The 24,775-nt window shown below is 48.1% G+C and overlaps 1 protein-coding gene across 5 annotated transcripts in view; it reads right to left on the bottom strand.

The window, feature by feature from the left end:
- The window catches only part of LOC137310117 (T-cell differentiation antigen CD6-like), a 106,503-nt gene extending 82,767 nt beyond the window's left edge, over positions 1-23,736 (bottom strand). For all 5 annotated transcript variants that reach the window (XM_067978084.1, XM_067978086.1, XM_067978087.1 and 2 more), the window contains exon 1: positions 23,174-23,736. In XM_067978084.1, coding sequence (XP_067834185.1) covers positions 23,174-23,225 — 52 coding nt within the window. In that variant the 5' untranslated portion in view covers positions 23,226-23,736. The remainder of the gene's footprint in view (positions 1-23,173) is intronic.
- Between the last annotated feature and the right edge of the window lie 1,039 nt (positions 23,737-24,775).

The following is a 24,775-nucleotide window of genomic DNA, read 5'->3' as shown; positions in this document are numbered from 1 at the left end:
AGGATAGACTTGCCTTAGAGGCGGTGCAATGAAGGTTCACTGGATTGATTCCTGGGATGAGAGGGTTGTCCTATGAGGAGAGGTTGAGTAGAATGGGCCGATACTCTCTGGAGTTTAGAAGAATGAGAGGCGATCTCATTGAAACAGATAAGATTCTGAGGGGGGTTGACAGGGTAGATGCTGAGAGGCTGTTTCCCCCTGGCTGGAGAGTCTCAGGATAAGGGGGCATAGTCTCAGGATAAGGGGTCGGCCATCCAAGACTGAGATAAGGATGAATTACTTCACTCGGAGGGTGGTGAATCTTTGGAATTCTCTACCCCAGAGGGCTGTGGATGGTCAGACGTTGAGAATATTCAAGGCTGAGATGGATGGATTTTGGGGGAATCAAGGGATCGGGCAGGAAAGTGGAGTTGAGGTCGAAGATCAGCCATGATCTGATTGAATGGTGGAGCAGGCTCGAGGGGCCGAATGGCCTACTCCTGCTCCTATTTCTTATGGTCTTATGTCCTTCTGGTACCAGGGATGAGAGACCTCAGTTATGCGGAGAGACTGGAGAAACTGGGAATTGTTCTCCTCAGAGCAGAGAAGGTTGAGGGGAGATTTAATCGAGGGGTTCACAATCAGGAGGGGTTTTGAGAGAGTGAATAAGGAGAGAGTGTTTCCCAGTGGGCAGGAGGGTCGGGAACCAGAGGACGCAGATTGAAGATAATCGGGGAAAGAGGGGGAGATGAGGAGAATGTTTTTTTACGCAGCGAGTTGCGATGATCTGGAATTCGCTGCCTGAAAGGGCGGAGGGAACAGATTCAATAATAACTTTCAAAAGGGTGGAATCGGAGAGATACTCGAAGGGGGAAAATTTACAGGGCGACGGGGGGAAAGATTGGGACTGATTGGAGAGCTCTTTCAGCGAGCCGGCACAGGCCCGACGGGCCGAGCGGCCTCTTTCTGTGCTGTACGACTCTACGATTCCGCTGCTCAAACGGCGAAAGCAGATCGAGAAGCCTGAGGTGAGCGGCCTGAAGACTTTCTCGTCCGCCCCCTTTGTCTGTCGTTCGGTCGCCCGAAGATGGCGGCCTGTTGTGAGCAGCCCACGCTCTCTCGCTTTCGACGCCCGCCGCTGCGGAAGTGAAACAGCCTGTGGTCAGCGCTGGGCCTTGTGCACACAGCAGGCCTCAGAGGGGGCCCGACATTTTGTGAACTGGCTGCTCAGAATCAAAATGGAGGACACTCGCACTCAGAGAGTCGGCCTCTCCCATCGCTCGCTCTATCCTCTCTCTCTCTCGCTCTCTCCTCTTTCTCTCTCTCTCTCGCTCCTCTCTCCCTCTCATTCCCTTTCGCCTCTCTCTCTCTCTTTCTCTCTCTCTCTCACTCCTCTCTCCCTCTCATTCCCTTTCGCCTCTCTCTCTCTCTTTCTCTCTCTCTCTCACTCCTCTCTCCCTCTCATTCCCTTTCGCCTCTCTCTCTCTCTTTCTCTCTCTCTCTCACTCCTCTCTCCCTCTCATTCCCTTTCGCCTCTCTCTCTCTCTCTCACTCTCTCTCGCTCCTCTCTCTCTCACTCCCTTCTCTCTCTGTCTCATTCCCTTCCCCCTCTCCCTCTCTCTCTCTTTCATTCTCTCTCTCTCCCTTCTCTTCTCTCTCTGTCTCATTCCCATCTCTCTCTCATTCCCTTCTCCCTCTCCCTCTCTCTCATTCTCTCTCTCTCCCTTCTCTTCTCTCTCTCTCTCATTCCCTTCCCCCTCTCCCTCTCTCTCTCTCTCATTCTCTCTCTCTCCCTTCTCTTCTCTCTCTGTCTCATTCCCATCTCTCTCTCTCATTCCCTTCTCCCTCTCCCTCTCTCTCATTCTCTCTCTCTCCCTTCCCTTATCTCTCTCTCTCATTCCCCTCTCCCCTACCTCTCTCCCTCTCATTCTCTCTCTCTCTCCCTTCACTTATCCCCCTCTCTCATTCCCTTCCCCCCTCTCTCGCTCTCTCATTCTCTGTCCCTCTCTCTTTGCTGCCTTTCTCTCTCTCACTCCCTTCCCTCTCCCCCTCTCTCTCTTTCTCCCTCTCACTCCTGTCCATCTCTCCCTCTTTCTCTTTCTCTCTCTCATTCTTGCTCTCTTCCCCTCTCTCTCCCTCTTCACCCCCTTTCGCTCCCTCTCTCTCTTTCCCTCTTCTCTTTCTCTCTCCCTTCTCTTATCTCTCTCTCTCACTCACTTCCTTCTCTCCCTCTCTCCCTCTCTCTCACTCTCTCTCTGTCCCTCTTTCTCTCTCTGCTCCCTCTCTCTCCCTTTCCTCTCTCTCTTTCTCCCTCTCCTCTCTCTCATTCCCAACTCTCCATCTCTCTCTCCCTCCTTTCCTTCTCTCTCTCACTCCCTTCTCTCCATCTCTCTCTCCCTCACTCCCTTCTCTCTCTCACTCCCTTCTCTCCATCTCTCTCTCCCTCACTCCCTTCTCTCTCTCACTCCCTTCTCTCCATCTCTCTCTCCCTCACTCCCTTCTCTCCATCTCTCTCTCCCTCACTCCCTTCCCTTTCTCTCTCTCTCTCAATCTCTCTCCCCGTCCCTCTCTCTCTCTGTCTTTCTCTCTCTGTCACTCTCTCTTCTCTCTCTCTCTCCCTCGCTCTGTATCTTTCTCTCTCTCTCTGTCATTCTCATTCTCTTTCTCTCTCTCTCCCTCTCTCTCATTCTCCATCTCTATCTCTTTCTCTCTCTCCCTCTCTCGCTCTCATTCTCCATCTCTCTCTCTTTCTCTCTCTCCCTCTCTCGCTCTCATTCTCCATCTCTCTCTCTTTCTCTCTCTCGCTCTCATTCTCTGTCTCTCTCTCTCCATCTCTCTCTCGCTCTCATTCTCCATCTCTCTTTCTCTCTCTCTCGCTCTCTCTCGCTCTCATTCTCCATCTCTCTTTCTCTCTCTCTCTCGCTCTCTCTCGCTCTCATTCTCCATCTCTCTTTCTCTCTCTCGCTCTCATTCTCCATCTCTCTTTCTCTCTCTCTCCATCTCTCTCTCGCTCTCATTCTCCATCTCTCTTTCTCTCTCTCTCGCTCTCTCTCGCTCTCATTCTCTGTCTCTCTCTCTCTTTCTCTCTCTCGCTCTCATTCTCCATCTCTCTTTCTCTCTCTCTCGCTCTCTCTCTCGCTCTCATTCTCTGTCTCTCTCACTCTTTCTCTCTCTCGCTCTCATTCTCCATCTCTCTTTCTCTCTCTCTCGCTCTCTCTCTCGCTCTCATTCTCTGTCTCTCTCTCTCTTTCTCTCTCTCGCTCTCATTCTCCATCTCTCTTTCTCTCTCTCTCGCTCTCTCTCTCGCTCTCATTCTCTGTCTCTCTCTCTCTTTCTCTCTCTCGCTCTCATTCACCATCTCTCTTTCTCTCTCCCTCGCTCTCTCTCTCTCGCTCTCATTCACCATCTCTCTTTCTCTCTCCCTCGCTCTCTCTCTCTCGCTCTCATTCACCATCTCTCTTTCTCTCTCCCTCGCTCTCTCTCTCTCGCTCTCATTCTCCATCTCTCTCTCTCTTTCTCTCTCTCGCTCCCTTTCTCTCTACATGGTACTATCTCGGCCCACAGCTGGACGTCACTGCAAATCGGATTGAGGTGCCATTAAACTGTTTCGTATTTTAAATGTTAACTCACATCCAAAGTACAGCCAATGAACTGCAAAAAGTCCAATCGAGCAGTGATTTCAGTGTGAGTGTGAGCCCGGGTGTGAAGGAACGCTCCTTTAATAGTGATTTCAGTGTGAGTGTGAGCCCTGGTGTGAAGGAACACTCCTTTAATAGTGATTTCAGTGTGAGTGTGAGCCCGGGTGTGAAGGAACACTCCTTTAATAGTGATTTCAGTGTGAGTGTGAGCCCTGGTGTGAAGGAACACTCCTTTAATAGTGATTTCAGTGTGAGTGTGAGCCCGAGTGTGAAGGAACGCTCCTTTAATAGTGATTTCAGTGTGAGTGTGAGCCCGAGTGTGAAGGAACGCTCCTTTAATAGTGATTTCAGTGTGAGTGTGAGCCCGAGTGTGAAGGAACACTCCTTTAATAGTGATTTCAGTGTGAGTGTGAGCCCGAGTGTGAAGGAACGATCTTTTTAATTGTCTACGGACTTTGGTACAATTGGAACTGTCGTTGGCAGATGAGCTAGTATCTCATTGAATGGAGGAAGAGGCTCGAGGGGCTGAATGGCCACCCCCTGCCCCCCGACGTTCCAGTCAATGAGGGGGACGAGGGCTAAAATACGATGGGGGCACCGTCATCTCCAGGTTCCCCTCCGAGCCGCAAACACGCACGCAGTCAGCGCCAGATATCGGCCGCCCCTTCGCGGCCTCTGGACCGGGAGCAAGAGGGCGAGGGAGGGCGAGAGAGAACGACCGAAAGAAAAAAATAATCCCCAGAGTGACTGGCGACGTGAGACAGAGGCGAGAGAGACCAGAATAGAAGATGAGACTGAACGAGACGGAAGGAGATGTCAAGAGAGATAGGGAGAGAAGGCTCAGCCTTGAGAGGTTACCTTGCCAGACTTCTCTGTTTCCTGTCGACTAATTCACCAAAATAAGATAGCGCGGAGAGAGTCTGAATCAGAGAAGGGGCAGAAATAAGATTCTCGAGGTTGGCTGCCTGGAAATCCAAAGTGCAAAGGCATGCCTGAAAATTCGGGGTTCATTACATCGGGTTTACATGGCGTCTACAGCAGAGAAACAGGCCACTCGGCCCGACTGTGGTCTATCCCGGTGTTCCTGCTCCTCCCTCCCCTACTCCATCTCACCCTATCACCATCTCCTTCTATTCCTCTCACCCTCATGTGTTTATCCAGCTTCCCCTTAAATCCATCTCCACTATTCACCTCAACTACTCCTTGTGGGAGTGAGTTCCACATTCCCACCGCTCTCTGGGGAAAGAAGTTTCTCCTGAATTCCCCGATTGGATTTATTAGTGACGATCTTATATTGATGGCCCCCTAGTTCTGGTCTCCCCCACAAGTAGAAACATCTTCTCTACGTCTACCCTATCGAACCCTTTCATAATCTTAAAGACCTCGATCAGGTCACCCCTCAGTCTTCTCTTTTCTAGAGAAAAGAGTCCCAGCCTGTTCAGTCTTTCCTGATAGTTATAAACCTCTCAGTTCTGGTATCATCCTAGTAAATCTTTTTTGGACCTTCTCCAGTGCCTCTATATCCTTTTTATAATATGGAGACCAGAACTGTGCACAGTGCTCCCAGTGTGATATGGAGACTAGAACTGTGCTCAGTGCTCCCAGTATGATATGGAGACCAGAACTGTGCACAGTGCTCCCAGTGTGATATGGAGACCAGAACTGTGCACAGTGCTCCCAGTGTGATATGGAGACCAGAACTGTACACTGCTCCCAGTGTGATATGGAGACCAGAACTGTGCACAGTGCTCCCAGTGTGATATGGAGACCAGAACTGTGCACAGTGCTCCCAGTGTGATATGGAGACCAGAACTGTGCACAGTGCTCCCAGTGTGGTATGGAGACCAGAACTGTACACAGTGCTCCCAGTGTGATATGGAGACCAGAACTGTGCACAGTGCTCCCAGTGTGATATGGAGACCAGAACTGTGCACAGTGCTCCCAGTGTGATATGGAGACCAGAACTGTGCACAGTGCTCCCAGTGTGATATGGAGACCAGAACTGTACACAGTGCTCCCAGTGTGATATGGAGACCAGAACTGTACACAGTGCTCCCAGTGTGATATGGAGACCAGAACTGTGCACAGTGCTCCCAGTGTGATATGGAGACCAGAACTGTACACAGTGCTCCAAGTGTGATATGGAGACCAGAACTGTGCACAGTGCTCCAAGTGTGATATGGAGACCAGAACTGTGCACAGTGCTCCAAGTGTGATATGGAGACCAGAACTGTGCACAGTGCTCCCAGTGTGATATGGAGACCAGAACTGTGCACAGTGCTCCCAGTGTGATATGGAGACCAGAACTGTGCACAGTGCTCCAAGTGTGATATGGAGACCAGAACTGTGCACAGTGCTCCAAGTGTGATATGGAGACCAGAACTGTGCTCAGTGCTCCCAGTGTGATATGGAGACCAGAACTGTGCACAGTGCTCCAAGTGTGATATGGAGACCAGAACTGTGCACAGTGCTCCAAGTGTGATATGGAGACCAGAACTGTGCACAGTGCTCCCAGTGTGATATGGAGACCAGAACTGTGCACAGTGCTCCCAGTGTGATATGGAGACCAGAACTGTGCACAGTGCTCCCAGTGTGATATGGAGACCAGAACTGTGCACAGTGCTCCCAGTGTGATATGGAGACCAGAACTGTGCAGTGTTCCCAGTGTGATATGGAGACCAGAACTGTGCACAGTGCTCCAAGTGTGATATGGAGACCAGAACTGTACACAGTGCTCCCAGTGTGATATGGAGACCAGAACTGTGCACAGTGCTCCCAGTGTGATATGGAGACCAGAACTGTGCACAGTGCTCCCAGTGTGATATGGAGACCAGAACTGTGCACAGTGCTCCCAGTGTGATATGGAGACCAGAACTGTGCACAGTGCTCCCAGTGTGATATGGAGACCAGAACTGTGCACAGTGCTCCCAGTGTGATATGGAGACCAGAACTGTGCACAGTGCTCCCAGTGTGATATGGAGACCAGAACTGTGCACAGTGCTCCCAGTGTGATATGGAGACCAGAACTGTGCACAGTGCTCCCAGTGTGATATGGAGACCAGAACTGTGCACAGTGCTCCCAGTGTGATATGGAGACCAGAACTGTGCACAGTGCTCCCAGTGTGATATGGAGACCAGAACTGTGCACAGTGCTCCAAGTGTGATATGGAGACCAGAACTGTGCACAGTGCTCCAAGTGTGATATGGAGACCAGAACTGTACACAGTGCTCCCAGTGTGATATGGAGACCAGAACTGTACACTGCTCCCTGTGTGATATGGAGACCAGAACTGTGCACAGTGCTCCAAGTGTGATATGGAGACCAGAACTGTACACAGTGCTCCAAGTGTGATATGGAGACCAGAACTGTGCACAGTGCTCCCAGTGTGATATGGAGACCAGAACTGTACACAGTGCTCCCAGTGTGATATGGAGACCAGAACTGTACACTGCTCCCAGTGTGATATGGAGACCAGAACTGTGCACAGTGCTCAAAGTGTGATATGGAGACCAGAACTGTGCACAGTGCTCCAAGTGCGATATGGAGACCAGAACTGTGCACAGTGCTCCAAGTGTGATATGGAGACCAGAACTGTGCACAGTGCTCCCAGTGTGATATGGAGACCAGAACTGTGCACAGTGCTCCCAGTGTGATATGGAGACCAGAACTGTGCACAGTGCTCCCAGTGTGATATGGAGACCAGAACTGTGCACAGTGCTCCCAGTGTGATATGGAGACCAGAACTGTGCACAGTGCTCCCAGTATGATATGGAGACCAGAACTGTGCACAGTGCTCCCAGTGTGATATGGAGACTAGAACTGTGCACAGTGCTCCCAGTGTGATATGGAGACCAGAACTGTGCACAGTGCTCCCAGTGTGATATGGAGACCAGAACTGTGCACAGTGCTCCCAGTATGATATGGAGACCAGAACTGTGCACAGTGCTCCCAGTGTGATATGGAGACCAGAACTGTGCACAGTGCTCCCAGTGTGATATGGAGACCAGAACTGTGCACAGTGCTCCCAGTGTGATATGGAGACCAGAACTGTGCACAGTGCTCCCAGTGTGATATGGAGACCAGAACTGTACACAGTGCTCCCAGTGTGATATGGAGACCAGAACTGTGCACAGTGCTCCCAGTGTGATATGGAGACCAGAACTGTGCACAGTGCTCCCAGTGTGGTATGGAGACCAGAACTGTACACAGTGCTCCCAGTGTGATATGGAGACCAGAACTGTGCACAGTGCTCCCAGTGTGATATGGAGACCAGAACTGTGCACAGTGCTCCCAGTGTGATATGGAGACCAGAACTGTGCACAGTGCTCCCAGTGTGATATGGAGACCAGAACTGTACACAGTGCTCCCAGTGTGATATGGAGACCAGAACTGTACACAGTGCTCCCAGTGTGATATGGAGACCAGAACTGTGCACAGTGCTCCCAGTGTGATATGGAGACCAGAACTGTGCACAGTGCTCCAAGTGTGATATGGAGACCAGAACTGTGCACAGTGCTCCAAGTGTGATATGGAGACCAGAACTGTGCACAGTGCTCCAAGTGTGATATGGAGACCAGAACTGTGCACAGTGCTCCCAGTGTGATATGGAGACCAGAACTGTGCACAGTGCTCCCAGTGTGATATGGAGACCAGAACTGTGCACAGTGCTCCAAGTGTGATATGGAGACCAGAACTGTGCACAGTGCTCCAAGTGTGATATGGAGACCAGAACTGTGCTCAGTGCTCCCAGTGTGATATGGAGACCAGAACTGTGCACAGTGCTCCAAGTGTGATATGGAGACCAGAACTGTGCACAGTGCTCCCAGTGTGATATGGAGACCAGAACTGTGCACAGTGCTCCAAGTGTGATATGGAGACCAGAACTGTGCACAGTGCTCCCAGTGTGATATGGAGACCAGAACTGTGCACAGTGCTCCCAGTGTGATATGGAGACCAGAACTGTGCACAGTGCTCCCAGTGTGATATGGAGACCAGAACTGTGCACAGTGCTCCCAGTGTGATATGGAGACCAGAACTGTGCAGTGTTCCCAGTGTGATATGGAGACCAGAACTGTGCACAGTGCTCCAAGTGTGATATGGAGACCAGAACTGTACACAGTGCTCCCAGTGTGATATGGAGACCAGAACTGTGCACAGTGCTCCCAGTGTGATATGGAGACCAGAACTGTGCACAGTGCTCCCAGTGTGATATGGAGACCAGAACTGTGCACAGTGCTCCCAGTGTGATATGGAGACCAGAACTGTGCACAGTGCTCCCAGTGTGATATGGAGACCAGAACTGTGCACAGTGCTCCCAGTGTGATATGGAGACCAGAACTGTGCACAGTGCTCCCAGTGTGATATGGAGACCAGAACTGTGCACAGTGCTCCCAGTGTGATATGGAGACCAGAACTGTGCACAGTGCTCCCAGTGTGATATGGAGACCAGAACTGTGCACAGTGCTCCCAGTGTGATATGGAGACCAGAACTGTGCACAGTGCTCCCAGTGTGATATGGAGACCAGAACTGTGCACAGTGCTCCAAGTGTGATATGGAGACCAGAACTGTGCACAGTGCTCCAAGTGTGATATGGAGACCAGAACTGTACACAGTGCTCCCAGTGTGATATGGAGACCAGAACTGTACACTGCTCCCTGTGTGATATGGAGACCAGAACTGTGCACAGTGCTCCAAGTGTGATATGGAGACCAGAACTGTACACAGTACTCCCAGTGTGATATGGAGACCAGAACTGTGCACAGTGCTCCCAGTGTGATATGGAGACCAGAACTGTACACAGTGCTCCCAGTGTGATATGGAGACCAGAACTGTACACTGCTCCCAGTGTGATATGGAGACCAGAACTGTGCACAGTGCTCCAAGTGTGATATGGAGACCAGAACTGTGCACAGTGCTCCAAGTGTGATATGGAGACCAGAACTGTGCACAGTGCTCCAAGTGTGATATGGAGACCAGAACTGTGCACAGTGCTCCCAGTGTGATATGGAGACCAGAACTGTGCACAGTGCTCCCAGTGTGATATGGAGACCAGAACTGTGCACAGTGCTCCCAGTGTGATATGGAGACCAGAACTGTGCACAGTGCTCCCAGTATGATATGGAGACCAGAACTGTGCACAGTGCTCCCAGTGTGATATGGAGACTAGAACTGTGCACAGTGCTCCCAGTGTGATATGGAGACCAGAACTGTGCACAGTGCTCCCAGTGTGATATGGAGACCAGAACTGTGCACAGTGCTCCCAGTATGATATGGAGACCAGAACTGTGCACAGTGCTCCAAGTGTTGTCTGAGGGAGCGCCGCACTGTCGGAGGGTCAGTACTGAGGGAGCGCTGCACTGTCGGAGGGTCGGTACTGAGGGAGCGCCGCACTGTCGGAGGGTCGGTATTGAGGGAGCGCTGCACTGTCGGAGGGTCGGTACTGAGGGAGCGCCGCACTGTCGGAGGGTCAGTACTGAGGGAGCGCCGCACTGTCGGAGGGTCGGTACTGAGGGAGCGCCGCACTGTCGGAGGGTCGGTATTGAGGGAGCGCCGCACTGTCGGAGGGTCGGTACTGAGGGAGCGCCGCACTGTCGGAGGGTCGGTATTGAGGGAGCGCCGCACTGTCGGAGGGTCGGTACTGAGGGAGCGCCGCACTGTCGGAGGGCCAGTACTGAGGGAGCGCCGCACTGTCGGAGGTGCCGTCTTTCGGGATGAGACGTTAAACCGAGGGCCCCGTCTGCCCCTCTCGGGTGGATGTAAAAGATCCCACGGCCCACTATTGGAAGAAGAGCAGGGGGGAGTTCTCCCCGGGGTCCTGGGCCCCGATATTTATCCCTCGACCAAACATCACTAAAAAAAAACAGACGATCTGGGTCATTTATCACATTGCTGTTTGTGGGATCTTGCTGTGCGCAGATTGGCTGCCCCGTTTCGCACATTACAAGAGCGACTACACTTCAAAAGTACTTAATTAGCTGTGAAAAGCTTTGGGACTTCCTGAGGTGGTGAAAGATTCTGTAAACATGCAATCATCTCGTCACACCACACGTACAAGAACTAACTCAGCCTCATTGATAAAACAGATGTGGAGTGCATATCGCCTCGATGGGAGTGTTAAACATCTGGTTACAAAATAACGGGCACTTGTCTATCGATATATCTGTGGATTTACAGAGGTTTCGGTCATGGTTCCGCATTTATATATTTATAAAGATACATGGAAAACAAACTATTTTTGCCTGCTTCGGTATATAAACACCAGTGTTTATATAAATGCACAATCATACTGCCAATTCCACATCCATATCCATCTCTCTGGTCGGATAAATAGGGACAGGAGGAGGCCATTCAGCCCCTCCAGCCTGCTCTGACATTTGTCCCCAGCTCCAATTACCCGTCTTCGCTCTGCACCCCTTGATCCAGTGACCCAACAAGAAAAATTAGTGATCTCAGTCTTCGAAAGAGCGAACTGACCCACTGCCTTTTGGGGGAGAGAGTTCCAGATTTTTGCGTGAGAAAGTGTCCCCGGACGACGAAATAATTTACGTCCCCTTATTCTTGACTCCCCCAGCAGAGGAAATAGTTTCTTCGAATCTTTCCTGTCGTCTAACTTTTAAAACTCCTCCCGCTATCTCTCTCTGACTCTCTCTCTCTCTATATATATATATACACGTATAAAATATTGTTATAAATTTCTGTGACGTGTGCAAATATTGTTGGGTATTTGTATAATTTTTTGCGTTTATATGTTCCTTGCATGTACACATAAATAAATTAATAAATATAGATACTCGTAAATTCACAAACAAATCTGTAAAAGCATAATTCTGCAGGCATATAATAATATCGATAAAATGCAAAGTCATTCAAACCAAAATATAAACATATATTAGAGACAAACAAGACATAAACATATGTACAATTATATACACGTTACATAAACACACACACAGTAAATATATAAATGTACAATTATATACACGTTACATAAACACACACACAGTAAATATATAAATGTACAATTATATACACGTTACATAAACACACACACAGTAAATATATAAATGTACAATTATATACACGTTACATAAACTCACACACAGTAAATATATAAATGTACAATTATATACAATATATAAACACACACAGTAAATATATAAATGTACAATTATATACACGTTACATAAACACACACACAGTAAATATATAAATGTACAATTATATACACGTTACATAAACACACACACAGTAAATATATAAATGTACAATTATATACAATATATAAACACACACACAGTAAATATATAAATGTACAATTATATACAATATATAAACACACACAGTAAATATATAAATGTACAATTATATACAATATATAAACACACACAGTAAATATATAAATGTACAATTATATACAATATATAAACACACACACAGTAAATATATAAATGTACAATTATATACAATATATAAACACACACACAGTAAATATATAAATGTACAATTATATACAATGTATAAACACACACACAGTAAATATATAAATGTACAATTATATACAATATAAAAACACACACACAGTAAATATATAAATGTACAATTATATACAATATATAAACACACACACAGTAAATATATAAATGTACAATTATATACAATATATAAACACACACAGTAAATATATAAATGTACAATTATATACAATATATAAACACACACTGTAAATATATAAATGTACAATTATATACAATATATAAAAACACACAGTAAATATATAAATGTACAATTATACACAATATATAAAAACACACAGTAAATATATAAATGTACAATTATATACAATATATAAAAACACACAGTAAATATATAAATGTACAATTATATACAATATATAAAAACACACAGTAAATATATAAATGTACAATTATATACAATATATAAACACACACTGTAAATATATAAATGGACAATTATATACAATATATAAAAACACACACAGTAAATATATAAATGTACAATTATATACAATATATAAACACACACTGTAAATATATAAATGTACAATTATATACAATATATAAACACACACAGTAAATATATAAATGTACAATTATATACAATATATAAAAACACACAGTAAATATATAAATGTACAATTATATACAATATATAAACACACACTGTAAATATATAAATGTACAATTATATACAATATATAAACACACACTGTAAATATATAAATGTACAATTATATACAATATATAAAAACACACAGTAAATATATAAATGTACAATTATACACAATATATAAACACACACAGTAAATATATAAATGTACAATTATATACAATATATAAACACACACTGTAAATATATAAATGTACAATTATATACAATATATAAAAACACACAGTAAATATATAAATGTACAATTATATACAATATATAAACACACACACAGTAAATATATAAATGTACAATTATATACAATATATAAACACACACAGTAAATATATAAATGTACAATTATACACAATATATAAAAACACACAGCAAATATATAAATGTACAATTATATACAATATATAAACACACACACTGTAAATATATAAATGTACAATTATATACAATATATAAACACACACAGTAAATATATAAATGTACAATTATATACAATGTATAAACACACACCATAAATATATAAATGTACAATTATATACAATATACAAACACACACACAGTAAATATATAAATGTACAATTATATACAATATATAAACACACACACAGTAAATATATAAATGTACAATTATATACAATATATAAACACACACACAGTAAATATATAAATGTATAATTTTATATACACCAATATAAAAACACACAAATATATAAATCTACAGTTATATATTCACCAATATGTGCACAAACAAACATATAAACATACAATCAAACTCCCCGTAATCTATAAACGTTTAGTTTCTGTACGGTAAAATATAAACACACATTTGTACGCTATCTAAACATAGATCATACACAGAGCAATGTATAAACACACACGTACTAATATATAAACAGACAATTATATTCACTGAAATATACAAAGAGAGCACATGTATAATTATATGCGCAGCAGGATATACACATATATATAAAAATAAACGTACAACTCTATATACAGCTCTATATAAATACACAAATATATAAACGTTTAATTATATACAGCAATATATAAAAAATGAGCGAGCGAAAAAATTTACCAACGCACAAATCTATAATTGTTTATAAATATATCCACACACCAATATACAAATGATATAAATGTACAATTCTGTACACTGCTGTGTCTAAGGACACACAAACGTATAACTGTGCAATTATACACACAGAGATATACAAACAGGGACAGACACAGATAAATATCAAACTCCACAATGAGATACAATGCATTGCCAACATTAACGTCAATATATAAATGGAGAGTCCTTGACAGAGACTATTGTAATCCCATGTCAATATATACATGTACAATTCTGACATTGGGCAGGTCCAAAATTTGACAGCAAAGGTTAGATCTGAAAAATACGAATTTCCCCGAATTATTTCGATTGATTTTGAAAGAGAATTTAAAGGATTGAAGTGGGGAGGGTTTTGAATGGCGGCAAAATAATTTCAGCCCAAATTATCCAGTCTCCGCGTCAATGAGAAAGCACTGCATCTTTCTTTTAAAAACCAGAAAACAACATTTTGGGGTTGAGCAGGGGAGAGGGGAGTTACGGAGAGTTATGTCGAATTTACAGCACAGAAACAGGCCGTTCGGCCCGACTGTGGTCTATCCCAGTGTTCCTGCTCCACACGAGCCTCCTCACTCCCTACTCCATCTCACCCTATCACCATCTCCTTCTATTCCTCTCTCCCTCATGTGTTTATCGAGCTTCCCCTTAAATCTATCTCTGTTGGATTTATTGGTGACGATCTTATATTTATGGCCCCCTGGTTCTGGTCTCCCCCACAAGGGGAAACATCATCTCTACGTCTACCCTATCGAACCCTTTCATAATCTTAAAGACCTCGATCAGGTCACCCCTCAGTCTTCTCTTTTCTAGAGAAAAGAGCCCCAGCCTGTTCAGTCTTTCCTGATAGTTATAAACCTCTCAGTTCTGGTATCATCCCAGCAAATCTTTTTTGCACCTTCTCCAGTGCCTCTATGTCCTTTTTATAATATGGAGACCAGAATTGTGCACAGTGCTCCCAGTGTGATATGGAGACCAGAACTGTGCACAGTGCTCCAAGTGTGATATGGAGACCAGAACTGTGCACAGTGCTCCAAGTGTGATATGGAGACCAGAACTGTGCACAGTGCTCCCAGTGTGATATGGAGACCAGAACTGTGCACAGTGCTCCAAGTGTGATATGGAGACCAGAACTGTGCACAGTGCTCCCAGTGTGATATGGAGACCAGAACTGTGCACAGTGCTCCCAGTGTGATATGGAGACCAGAACTGTGCACAGTGCTCCAAGTGTGATATGGAGACCAGAACTGTGCACAGTGCTCCCAGTGTGATATGGAGACCAGAACTGTGCACAGTGCTCCCAGTGTGATATGGAGACCAGAACTGTGCACAGTGCTCCCAGTGTGATATGGAGACCAGAACTGTGCACAGTGCTCCCAGTGTGATATGGAGACCAGAACTGTGCACAGTGCTCCCAGTGTGATATGGAGACCAGAACTGTACACAGTGCTCCCAGTGTGATATGGAGACCAGAACTGTGCACAGTGCTCCAAGTGTGATATGGAGACCAGAACTGTGCACAGTGCTCCCAGTGTGATATGGAGACCAGAACTGTGCACAGTGCTCCCAGTGTGATATGGAGACCAGAACTGTGCACAGTGCTCCCAGTGTGATATGGAGACCTGAACTGTGCACAGTGCTCCCAGTGTGATATGGAGACCAGAACTGTGCACAGTGCTCCCAGTGTGATATGGAGACCAGAACTGTGCACAGTGCTCCAAGTGTGATATGGAGACCAGAACTGTGCACAGTGCTCCCAGTGTGATATGGAGACCAGAACTGTACACAGTGCTCCCAGTGTGATATGGAGACCAGAACTGTGCACAGTGCTCCCAGTGTGATATGGAGACCAGAACTGTGCACAGTGCTCCCAGTGTGATATGGAGACCAGAACTGTGCACAGTGCTCCCAGTGTGATATGGAGACCAGAACTGTGCACAGTGCTCCAAGTGTGATATGGAGACCAGAACTGTGCACAGTGCTCCCAGTGTGATATGGAGACCAGAACTGTACACAGTGCTCCCAGTGTGATATGGAGACCAGAACTGTGCACAGTGCTCCCAGTGTGATATGGAGACCAGAACTGTGCACAGTGCTCCCAGTGTGATATGGAGACCAGAACTGTGCACAGTGCTCCCAGTGTGATATGGAGACCAGAACTGTGCACAGTGCTCCCAGTGTGATATGGAGACCAGAACTGTGCACAGTGCTCCAAGTGTGATATGGAGACCAGAACTGTGCACAGTGCTCCCAGTGTGATATGGAGACCAGAACTGTGCACAGTGCTCCAAGTGTGATATGGAGACCAGAACTGTGCACAGTGCTCCCAGTGTGATATGGAGACCAGAACTGTGCACAGTGCTCCCAGTGTGATATGGAGACCAGAACTGTGCACAGTGCTCCCAGTGTGATATGGAGACCAGAACTGTGCACAGTGCTCCGAGTGTGATACGGAGACCAGAACTGTGCACAGTGCTCCCAGTGTGGTCTAACCAAGGTTCTATACAAGCTTAACATAACCTCTCTGCTTTTCAATTCTATCCCTCTAGAAATGAGCCCCAGGGCTCGATTTGCCATTTCTCTGGCCTTATTAACCTGCGTTGCTACTCTCACTGTCTACTGACTGAGTCAGATCAATGTGCCTGGGAGTGAGCGAGCTCAGTATTTGTGTCTGTCGGTTTGTACTGTGCTGACTGAAACGTCATTGACATTGTGTGACTTGAGGGAACACTGCAGGCTTTGCATTGGCAACACCTCCATTTTAAAATTCTCACCCTTGTGTTCAAAACTCCTCCTCCCCTCCCTACCTCTGTCGCCTCCTGCAACCCTCCGAGATCTCTGCCCTCCTCCAATTCCGCCCTCTTGTCCATCCCCCCCGATTCCCATCGCTCCACCATTGGCGGCCGTGCCTTCAGCTGCCTGGGGCCCTGAGCTCTGGAATTCCCTCCCTGAACCTCTCCGCCTCTCTCTCTCTCTCCTCCTTTTAAGACGCTCCTTAAAACCTCCCTCTTTGACCGAGCTTTTGGTCGCCTGTCCTAATATCTCCTTATGTGGCTCGGTGTTAAATTTTGTCTGATAATCGCTCATGTGAAGCCCCTTGGGATCTTTTACCATGTTAAAGGTGCTTTATAAATGCAAGGCTGTTTTGTAGATACAGGGGTCATTGGCAAAGTGGGAACTGATCTCTCTGTGACAGGATGTCTCCGTGGGCAGAAATAATTTGCTTTTATCTTCTAGCGTCTGATTTTGGCTCCAAAAGTGTTGCATCTCTCTGGGAAGGGGAGAAGGAGGGACACTCTCACATCACCCACCAATCACCCACCTCCCCAACCATCACATTGATTCAAGACTTGGAGCACTGTGCACAGTTCTGGTCTCCATATCACACTGGGAGCACTGTGCACAGTTCTGGTCTCCATATCACACTGGGAGCACTGTGCACAGTTCTGATCTCCATATCACACTGGGAGCACTGTTCACAGTTCTGGTCTCCATATCACACTTGGAGCACTGTGCACAGTTCTGATCTCCATATCACACTTGGAGCACTGTGCACAGTTCTGGTCTCCATATCACACTGGGAGCACTGTGCACAGTTCTGGTCTCCATATCACACTTGGAGCACTGTGCACAGTTCTGGTCTCCATACCACACTGGGAGCACTGTGTACAGTTCTGGTCTCCATATCACACTGGGAGCACTGTGCACAGTTCTGGTCTCCATATCACACTGGGAGCACTGTGCACAGTTCTGGTCTCCATATCACACTTGGAGCACTGTGCACAGTTCTGGTCTCCATATCACACTGGGAGCACTGTGCACAGTTCTGGTCTCCATATCACACTGGGAGCACTGTGCACAGTTCTGATCTCCATATCACACTGGGAGCACTGTGCACAGTTCTGGTCTCCATACCACACTGGGAGCACTGTGCACAGTTCTGATCTCCATATCACACTGGGAGCACTGTGTACAGTTCTGGTCTCCATATCACACTGGGAGCACTGTGCACAGTTCTGGTCTCCATATCACACTTGGAGCACTGTGCACAGTTCTGGTCTCCATATCACACTGGGAGCACTGTGCACAGTTCTGGTCTCCATATCACACTTGGAGCACTGTGCACAGTTCTGGTCTCCATATCACACTGGGAGCACTGTGCACAGTTCTGGTCTCCATATCACACTGGGAGCACTGTGCACAGTTCTGGTCTCCATATCACACTGGGAGCACTGTGCACAGTTCTGGTCTCCATATCACACTGGGAGCACTGTGCACAGTTCTGGTCTCCATATCACACTTGGAGCACTGTGCACAGTTCTGGTCTCCATATCACACTTGGAGCACTGTGCACAGTTCTGGTCTCCATATCACACTTGGAGCACTGTGCACAGTTCTGGTCTCCATATCACACTGGGAGCACTGTGCACAGTTCTGGTCTCCATATCACACTGGGAGCACTGTGCACGGTTCTGGTCTCCATATCACACTTGGAGCACTGTGCACAGTTCTGGTCTCCATATCACACTTGGAGCACTGTGCACAGTTCTGGTCTCCATATCACACTGGGAGCACTGAGCACAGTTCTGGTCTCCATATCACACTGGGAGCACTGAGCACAGTTCTGGTCTCCATATCACACTGGGAGCACTGTGTACAATTCTGGTCTCCATATCACACTGGGAGCACTGTGTACAGTTCTAGTCTCCATATCACACTGGGAGCACTGTGCACAGTTCTGGTCTCCATATCACACTGGGAGCACTGTGCACAGGTCTGGTCTCCATATCACACTTGGAGCACTGTGCACAGTTCTGGTCTCCATATCACACTTGGAGCACTGTGCACAGTTCTGGTCTCCATATCACACTGGGAGCACTGTGCACAGTTCTGGTCTCCATATCACACTGGGAGCACTGTGCACAGTTCTGGTCTCCATATCACACTGGGAGCACTGTGCACAGTTCGAGTCTCCATATCACACTGGGAGCACTGTGCACAGTTCTGGTCTCCATATCACACTGGGAGCACTGTGCACAGTTCTGGTCTCCATATCACACTGGGAGCACTGTGCACAGTTCTGGTCTCCATATCACACTTGGAGCACTGTGCACAGTTCTGGTCTCCATATCACACTTGGAGCACTGTGCACAGTTCTGGTCTCCATATCACACTGGGAGCACTGTGCACAGTTCTGGTCTCCATATCACACTGGGAGCACTGGGCACAGTTCTGGTCTCCATATCACACTTGGAGCACTGTGCACAGTTCTGGTCTCCATATCACACTTGGAGCACTGTGCACAGTTCTGATCTCCATATCACACTTGGAGCACTGTGCACAGTTCTGGTCTCCATATCACACTTGGAGCACTGTGCACAGTTCTGGTCTCCATATCACACTTGGAGCACTGTGCACAGGTCTGGTCTCCATATCACACTTGGAGCACTGTGCACAGTTCTGATCTCCATATCATACTTGGAGCACTGTGCACAGTTCTGGTCTCCATATCACACTGGGAGCAATGTGCACAGTTCTGGTCTCCATATCACACTGGGAGCACTGTGCACAGTTCTGGTCTCCATATCACACTGGGAGCACTGTGCACAGTTCTGGTCTCCATATCACACTGGGAGCACTGGGCACAGTTCTGGTCTCCATATCACACTTGGAGCACTGTGCACAGTTCTGGTCTCCATATCACACTTGGAGCACTGTGCACAGTTCTGGTCTCCATATCACACTGGGAGCACTGGGCACAGTTCTGGTCTCCATATCACACTTGGAGCACTGTGCACAGTTCTGGTCTCCATATCACACTTGGAGCACTGTGCACAGTTCTGGTCTCCATATCACACTGGGAGCACTGTGTACAGTTCTGGTCTCCATATCACACTGGGAGCACTGTGTACAGTTCTGGTCTCCATATCACGCTGGGAGCACTGTGTACAGTTCTGGTCTCCATATCACACTTGGAGCACTGTGCACAGTTCTGGTCTCCATATCACACTGGGAGCACTGTGTACAGTTCTGGTCTCCATATCACACTGGGAGCACTGTGCACAGTTCTGGTCTCCATATCACACTGGGAGCACTGTGCACAGTTCTGGTCTCCATATCACACTGGGAGCACTGTGCACAGTTCTGGTCTCCATATCACACTGGGAGCACTGTGCACAGTTCTGGTCTCCATATCACACTGGGAGCACTGAGCACAGTTCTGGTCTCCATATCACACTGGGAGCACTGTGCACAGTTCTGGTCTCCATATCACACTGGGAGCACTGTGTACAGTTCTGGTCTCCATATCACACTGGGAGCACTGTGTACAGTTCTGGTCTCCGTATCACACTGGGAGCACTGAGCACAGTTCTGGTCTCCATATCACACTGGGAGCACCGTGCACAGTTCTGGTCTCCATATCACACTGGGAGCACTGGGCACAGTTCTGGTCTCCTTATCACACTGGGAGCACTGTGCACAGTTCTGGTCTCCATATCACACTGGGAGCACTGTGCACAGTTCTGGTCTCCATATCACACTTGGAGCACTGTGCACAGTTCTGGTCTCCATATCACACTTGGAGCACTGTGCACAGTTCTGGTCTCCATATCACACTGGGAGCACTGTGCACAGTTCTGGTCTCCATATCACACTGGGAGCACTGTGCACAGTTCTGGTCTCCATATCACACTGGGAGCACTGTGCACAGTTCTGGTCTCCATATCACACTTGGAGCACTGTGCACAGTTCTGGTCTCCATATCACACTTGGAGCACTGTGCACAGTTCTGGTCTCCATATCACACTTGGAGCACTGTGCACAGTTCTGGTCTCCATATCACACTTGGAGCACTGTGCACAGTTCTGGTCTCCATATCACACTTGGAGCACTGTGCACAGTTCTGATCTCCATATCACACTTGGAGCACTGTGCACAGTTCTGGTCTCCATATCACACTTGGAGCACTGTGCACAGTTCTGGTCTCCATATCACACTGGGAGCACTGTGCACAGTTCTGGTCTCCATATCACACTTGGAGCACTGAGCACAGTTCTGGTCTCCATATCACACTGGGAGCACTGTGCACAGTTCTGGTCTCCATATCACACTGGGAGCACTGTGTACAGTTCTGGTCTCCATATCACACTTGGAGCACTGAGCACAGTTCTGGTCTCCATATCACACTGGGAGCACTGTGCACAGTTCTGGTCTCCATATCACACTGGGAGCACTGTGTACAGTTCTGGTCTCCATATCACACTGGGAGCACTGTGCACAGTTCTGGTCTCCATATCACACTGGGAGCACTGTGCACAGTTCTGGTCTCCATATCACACTGGGAGCACTGTGTACAGTTCTGGTCTCCATATCACACTGGGAGCACTGTGCACAGTTCTGGTCTCCATATCACACTGGGAGCACTGTGCACAGTTCTGGTCTCCATATCACACTGGGAGCACTGTGCACAGTTCTGGTCTCCATATCACACTGGGAGCACTGTGCACAGTTCTGGTCTCCATATCACACTGGGAGCACTGTGCACAGTTCTGGTCTCCATATCACACTGGGAGCACTGTGCACAGTTCTGGTCTCCATATCATACTTGGAGCACTGTGCACAGTTCTGGTCTCCATATCACACTTGGAGCACTGTGCACAGTTCTGGTCTCCATATCACACTGGGAGCACTGTGCACAGTTCTGGTCTCCATATCACACTGGGAGCACTGTGTACAGTTCTGGTCTCCATATCACACTTGGAGCACTGAGCACAGTTCTGGTCTCCATATCACACTGGGAGCACTGTGCACAGTTCTAGTCTCCATATCACACTGGGAGCACTGTGCACAGTTCTGGTCTCCATATCACACTGGGAGCACTGTGCACAGTTCTGGTCTCCATATCACACTTGGAGCACTGAGCACAGTTCTGGTCTCCATATCACACTGGGAGCACTGTGCACAGTTCTGGTCTCCATATCACACTGGGAGCACTGTGCACAGTTCTGGTCTCTATATCACACTTGGAGCACTGAGCACAGTTCTGGTCTCCATATCACACTGGGAGCACTGTGCACAGTTCTGGTCTCCATATCACACTGGGAGCACTGTGCACAGTTCTGGTCTCCATATCACACTGGGAGCACTGTGCACAGTTCTGGTCTCCATATCACACTGGGAGCACTGTGTACAGTTCTGGTCTCCATATCACACTGGGAGCACTGTGCACAGTTCTGGTCTCCATATCACACTGGGAGCACTGTGCACAGTTCTGGTCTCCATATCACACTTGGAGCACTGTGTACAGTTCTGGTCTCCATATCACACTGGGAGCACTGTGTACAGTTCTGGTCTCCATATCACACTGGGAGCACTGTGCACAGTTCTGGTCTCCATATTATAAAAAGGATATAGAGGCACTGGAGACGGTCCAAAAAAGATTTACAAGGATGATCCCAGAACTGAGAGGTTTATAACTATCAGGAAAGACTGAACAGGCTGGGGCTCTTTTCTCTGGAAAAGAGAAGACTGAGGGGTGACCTGATCGAGGTCTTTAAGATTATGAAAGGGTTCGATAGGGTAGACGTAGAGAAGATGTTTCTACTTGTGGGGGGAGACCAGAACCGGGGGGGCCATAAATATAAGATCATCACCAATAAATCCAATCGGGGAATTCAGGAGAAACTTCTTTCCCCAGAGAGCGGTGGGAATGTGGAACTCGCTCCCACAAGGAGTAGTTGAGGGGAATAGTGGAGATGGATTTAAGGGGAAGCTCGATAAACACATGAGGGAGAAAGGGATAGAAGGAGATGGTGAGAGGGTGAGATGGAGTAGGGAGGGAGGAGCAGGAACACCGGGATAGACCACAGTCGGGCCGAGTGGCCTGTTTCCGTGCTGTAAATTCGATCTAATTCTATTTATTAGTGACGATCTTATATTTATGGCCCCCGAGTTCTGGTCTCCCCCACAAGTAGAAACATCTTCTCTACGTCTACCCTATCGAACCCTTTCATAATCTTAAAGACCTCGATCAGGTCACCCCTCAGTCTTCTCTTTTCTAGAGAAAAGCCCCAGTCTGTTCAACGTTTAATTATTAACCACCGGTTAATGGATTGCGAACCGTCCATGATTTCGACAAGTCAAAGTGTGGCTTCCCGCTCCTCCCTCCTCTCTTCCTCCCCCACCTCTCCCACACGACAGACTAACGGCTCTCCCTCCCCTCGCGCCCCCCCGACCCACCCGACAAAAGCCCGGCCCGTTACCTGCGTCAGTCTGCATGAGGATTGCCATCAGAATCAGCGGCAGGGGCTCCATCCGAAGGCGAGTCCGTCCGTTTTTTGGCGGAGGGGAGGGCTGAAACTCGGCGGGGAGTGGGGAGAGAGCAAGGGAGGGAGGGGTCCCCTCAGACGGCGGTGGTTAATGTTGGGACCTGGCGTGTTCCCGAGTCGTGGACAGCGAGAAAGCGAGAGATAGAGAGAGCGAGAGAGAGAGGAGGAGGGAGAGAGAGAGAGAGACAGAGAGAGAGAGAGATTGCGGTCGCTCGCTCGAGAGACGAGCAGACGTCAGAGAGTTGCAACAGAAAAAGACCGAGTCTCCGAAGGACAGACACACAAAGCCTTTTCTTCTGGTTTCCTTTGCTTAAGTCAGCACCAAAGGCAGATGCCGCTTTGCAAACCCCCCTTTTCTCTGAGTCGGGTGCAGGAAGTGGCATGAGTCATCCTCGGAGCTGCAGCTCGGCCGGAGGCCCTTCTGCCCGTCCTGCCCGGGCTGTCTCTTCCGACACAGCTCCCCAGCCCCCGCGAAAGCCTCTGCAGATCTTTCCCCTTCTCCGATTCCCCTCTCGACAGAGATCATTTGAGAAACGAAAGAAGGAAACAAGCTGTCCCGAGGCCCTCTTTCCTGTTGAGGCCACCCCCCCGACGCCCCGCCCACCGCCCCGGGCCACAAATAAAAACTCGACTCGTTCCTCGGGAACGAGGGAGTCGCGTTCGTCCAGCGCCCGGCACAACCTCGAGAGATCCCAAAGCGTTTTACAGCCGAGGGAGTGCTTTTCATCGAAGTCTGGCTACTGTTATATTGCAGGGAAACGGGGCAGCCAATCTGCGCACAGCAAGATCCCACAAACTGCGATGTGATAAATGACCCAGATCGTCTGTGTTTTTTTTTGGTGATGTTCGGTCGAGGGATAAATATCGGGGCCCAGGACCCCGGGGAGAACTCCCCCACTGCTCTTCTTCCAATAGTGGGCCGTGGGATCTTTTACACCCACCCGAGAGGGGCAGACGTGGCCTCAGTGATGACCCTCCGACAGTGCGGCGCTCCCTCAGTACTGACCCTCCGACAGTGCGGCGCTCCCTCAGTACCGACCCTCCGACAGTGCGGCGCTCCCTCAGTACTGACCCTCCGACAGTGCGGCGCTCCCTCAGTACCGACCCTCCGACAGTGCGGCGCTCCCTCAGTACCGACCCTCCGACAGTGCGGCGCTCCCTCAGTACCGACCCTCCGACAGTGCGGCGCTTCCTCAGTACTGACCCTCCGACAGTGCGGCGCTCCCTCAGTACTGACCCTCCGACAGTGCGGCTCTCCCTCAGTACTGACCCTCCGACAGTGCGGCGCTCCCTCAGTACTGACCCTCCGACAGTGCGGCGCTCCCTCAGTACTGACCCTCCGACAGTGCGGCGCTCCCTCAGTACCGACCCTCCGACAGTGCGGCGCTCCCTCAGTACCGACCCTCCGACAGTGCGGCGCTCCCTCAGTACCGATGGGATTTCTCTCTCTCGCTCTGTGCTGGACCTCTCCCCCGCCCTATTTCGGGCGTGTTTGTCGCATGGTTTGATTTTGCTTGCGGAGGCTTCAATGGAGGA

The sequence above is a fragment of the Heptranchias perlo genome, unplaced genomic scaffold (genome assembly GCF_035084215.1).
Source record: "Heptranchias perlo isolate sHepPer1 unplaced genomic scaffold, sHepPer1.hap1 HAP1_SCAFFOLD_220, whole genome shotgun sequence".
NCBI lineage: Eukaryota > Metazoa > Chordata > Chondrichthyes > Hexanchiformes > Hexanchidae > Heptranchias > Heptranchias perlo.
This window is presented reverse-complemented; position numbering and strand designations above follow the sequence as displayed.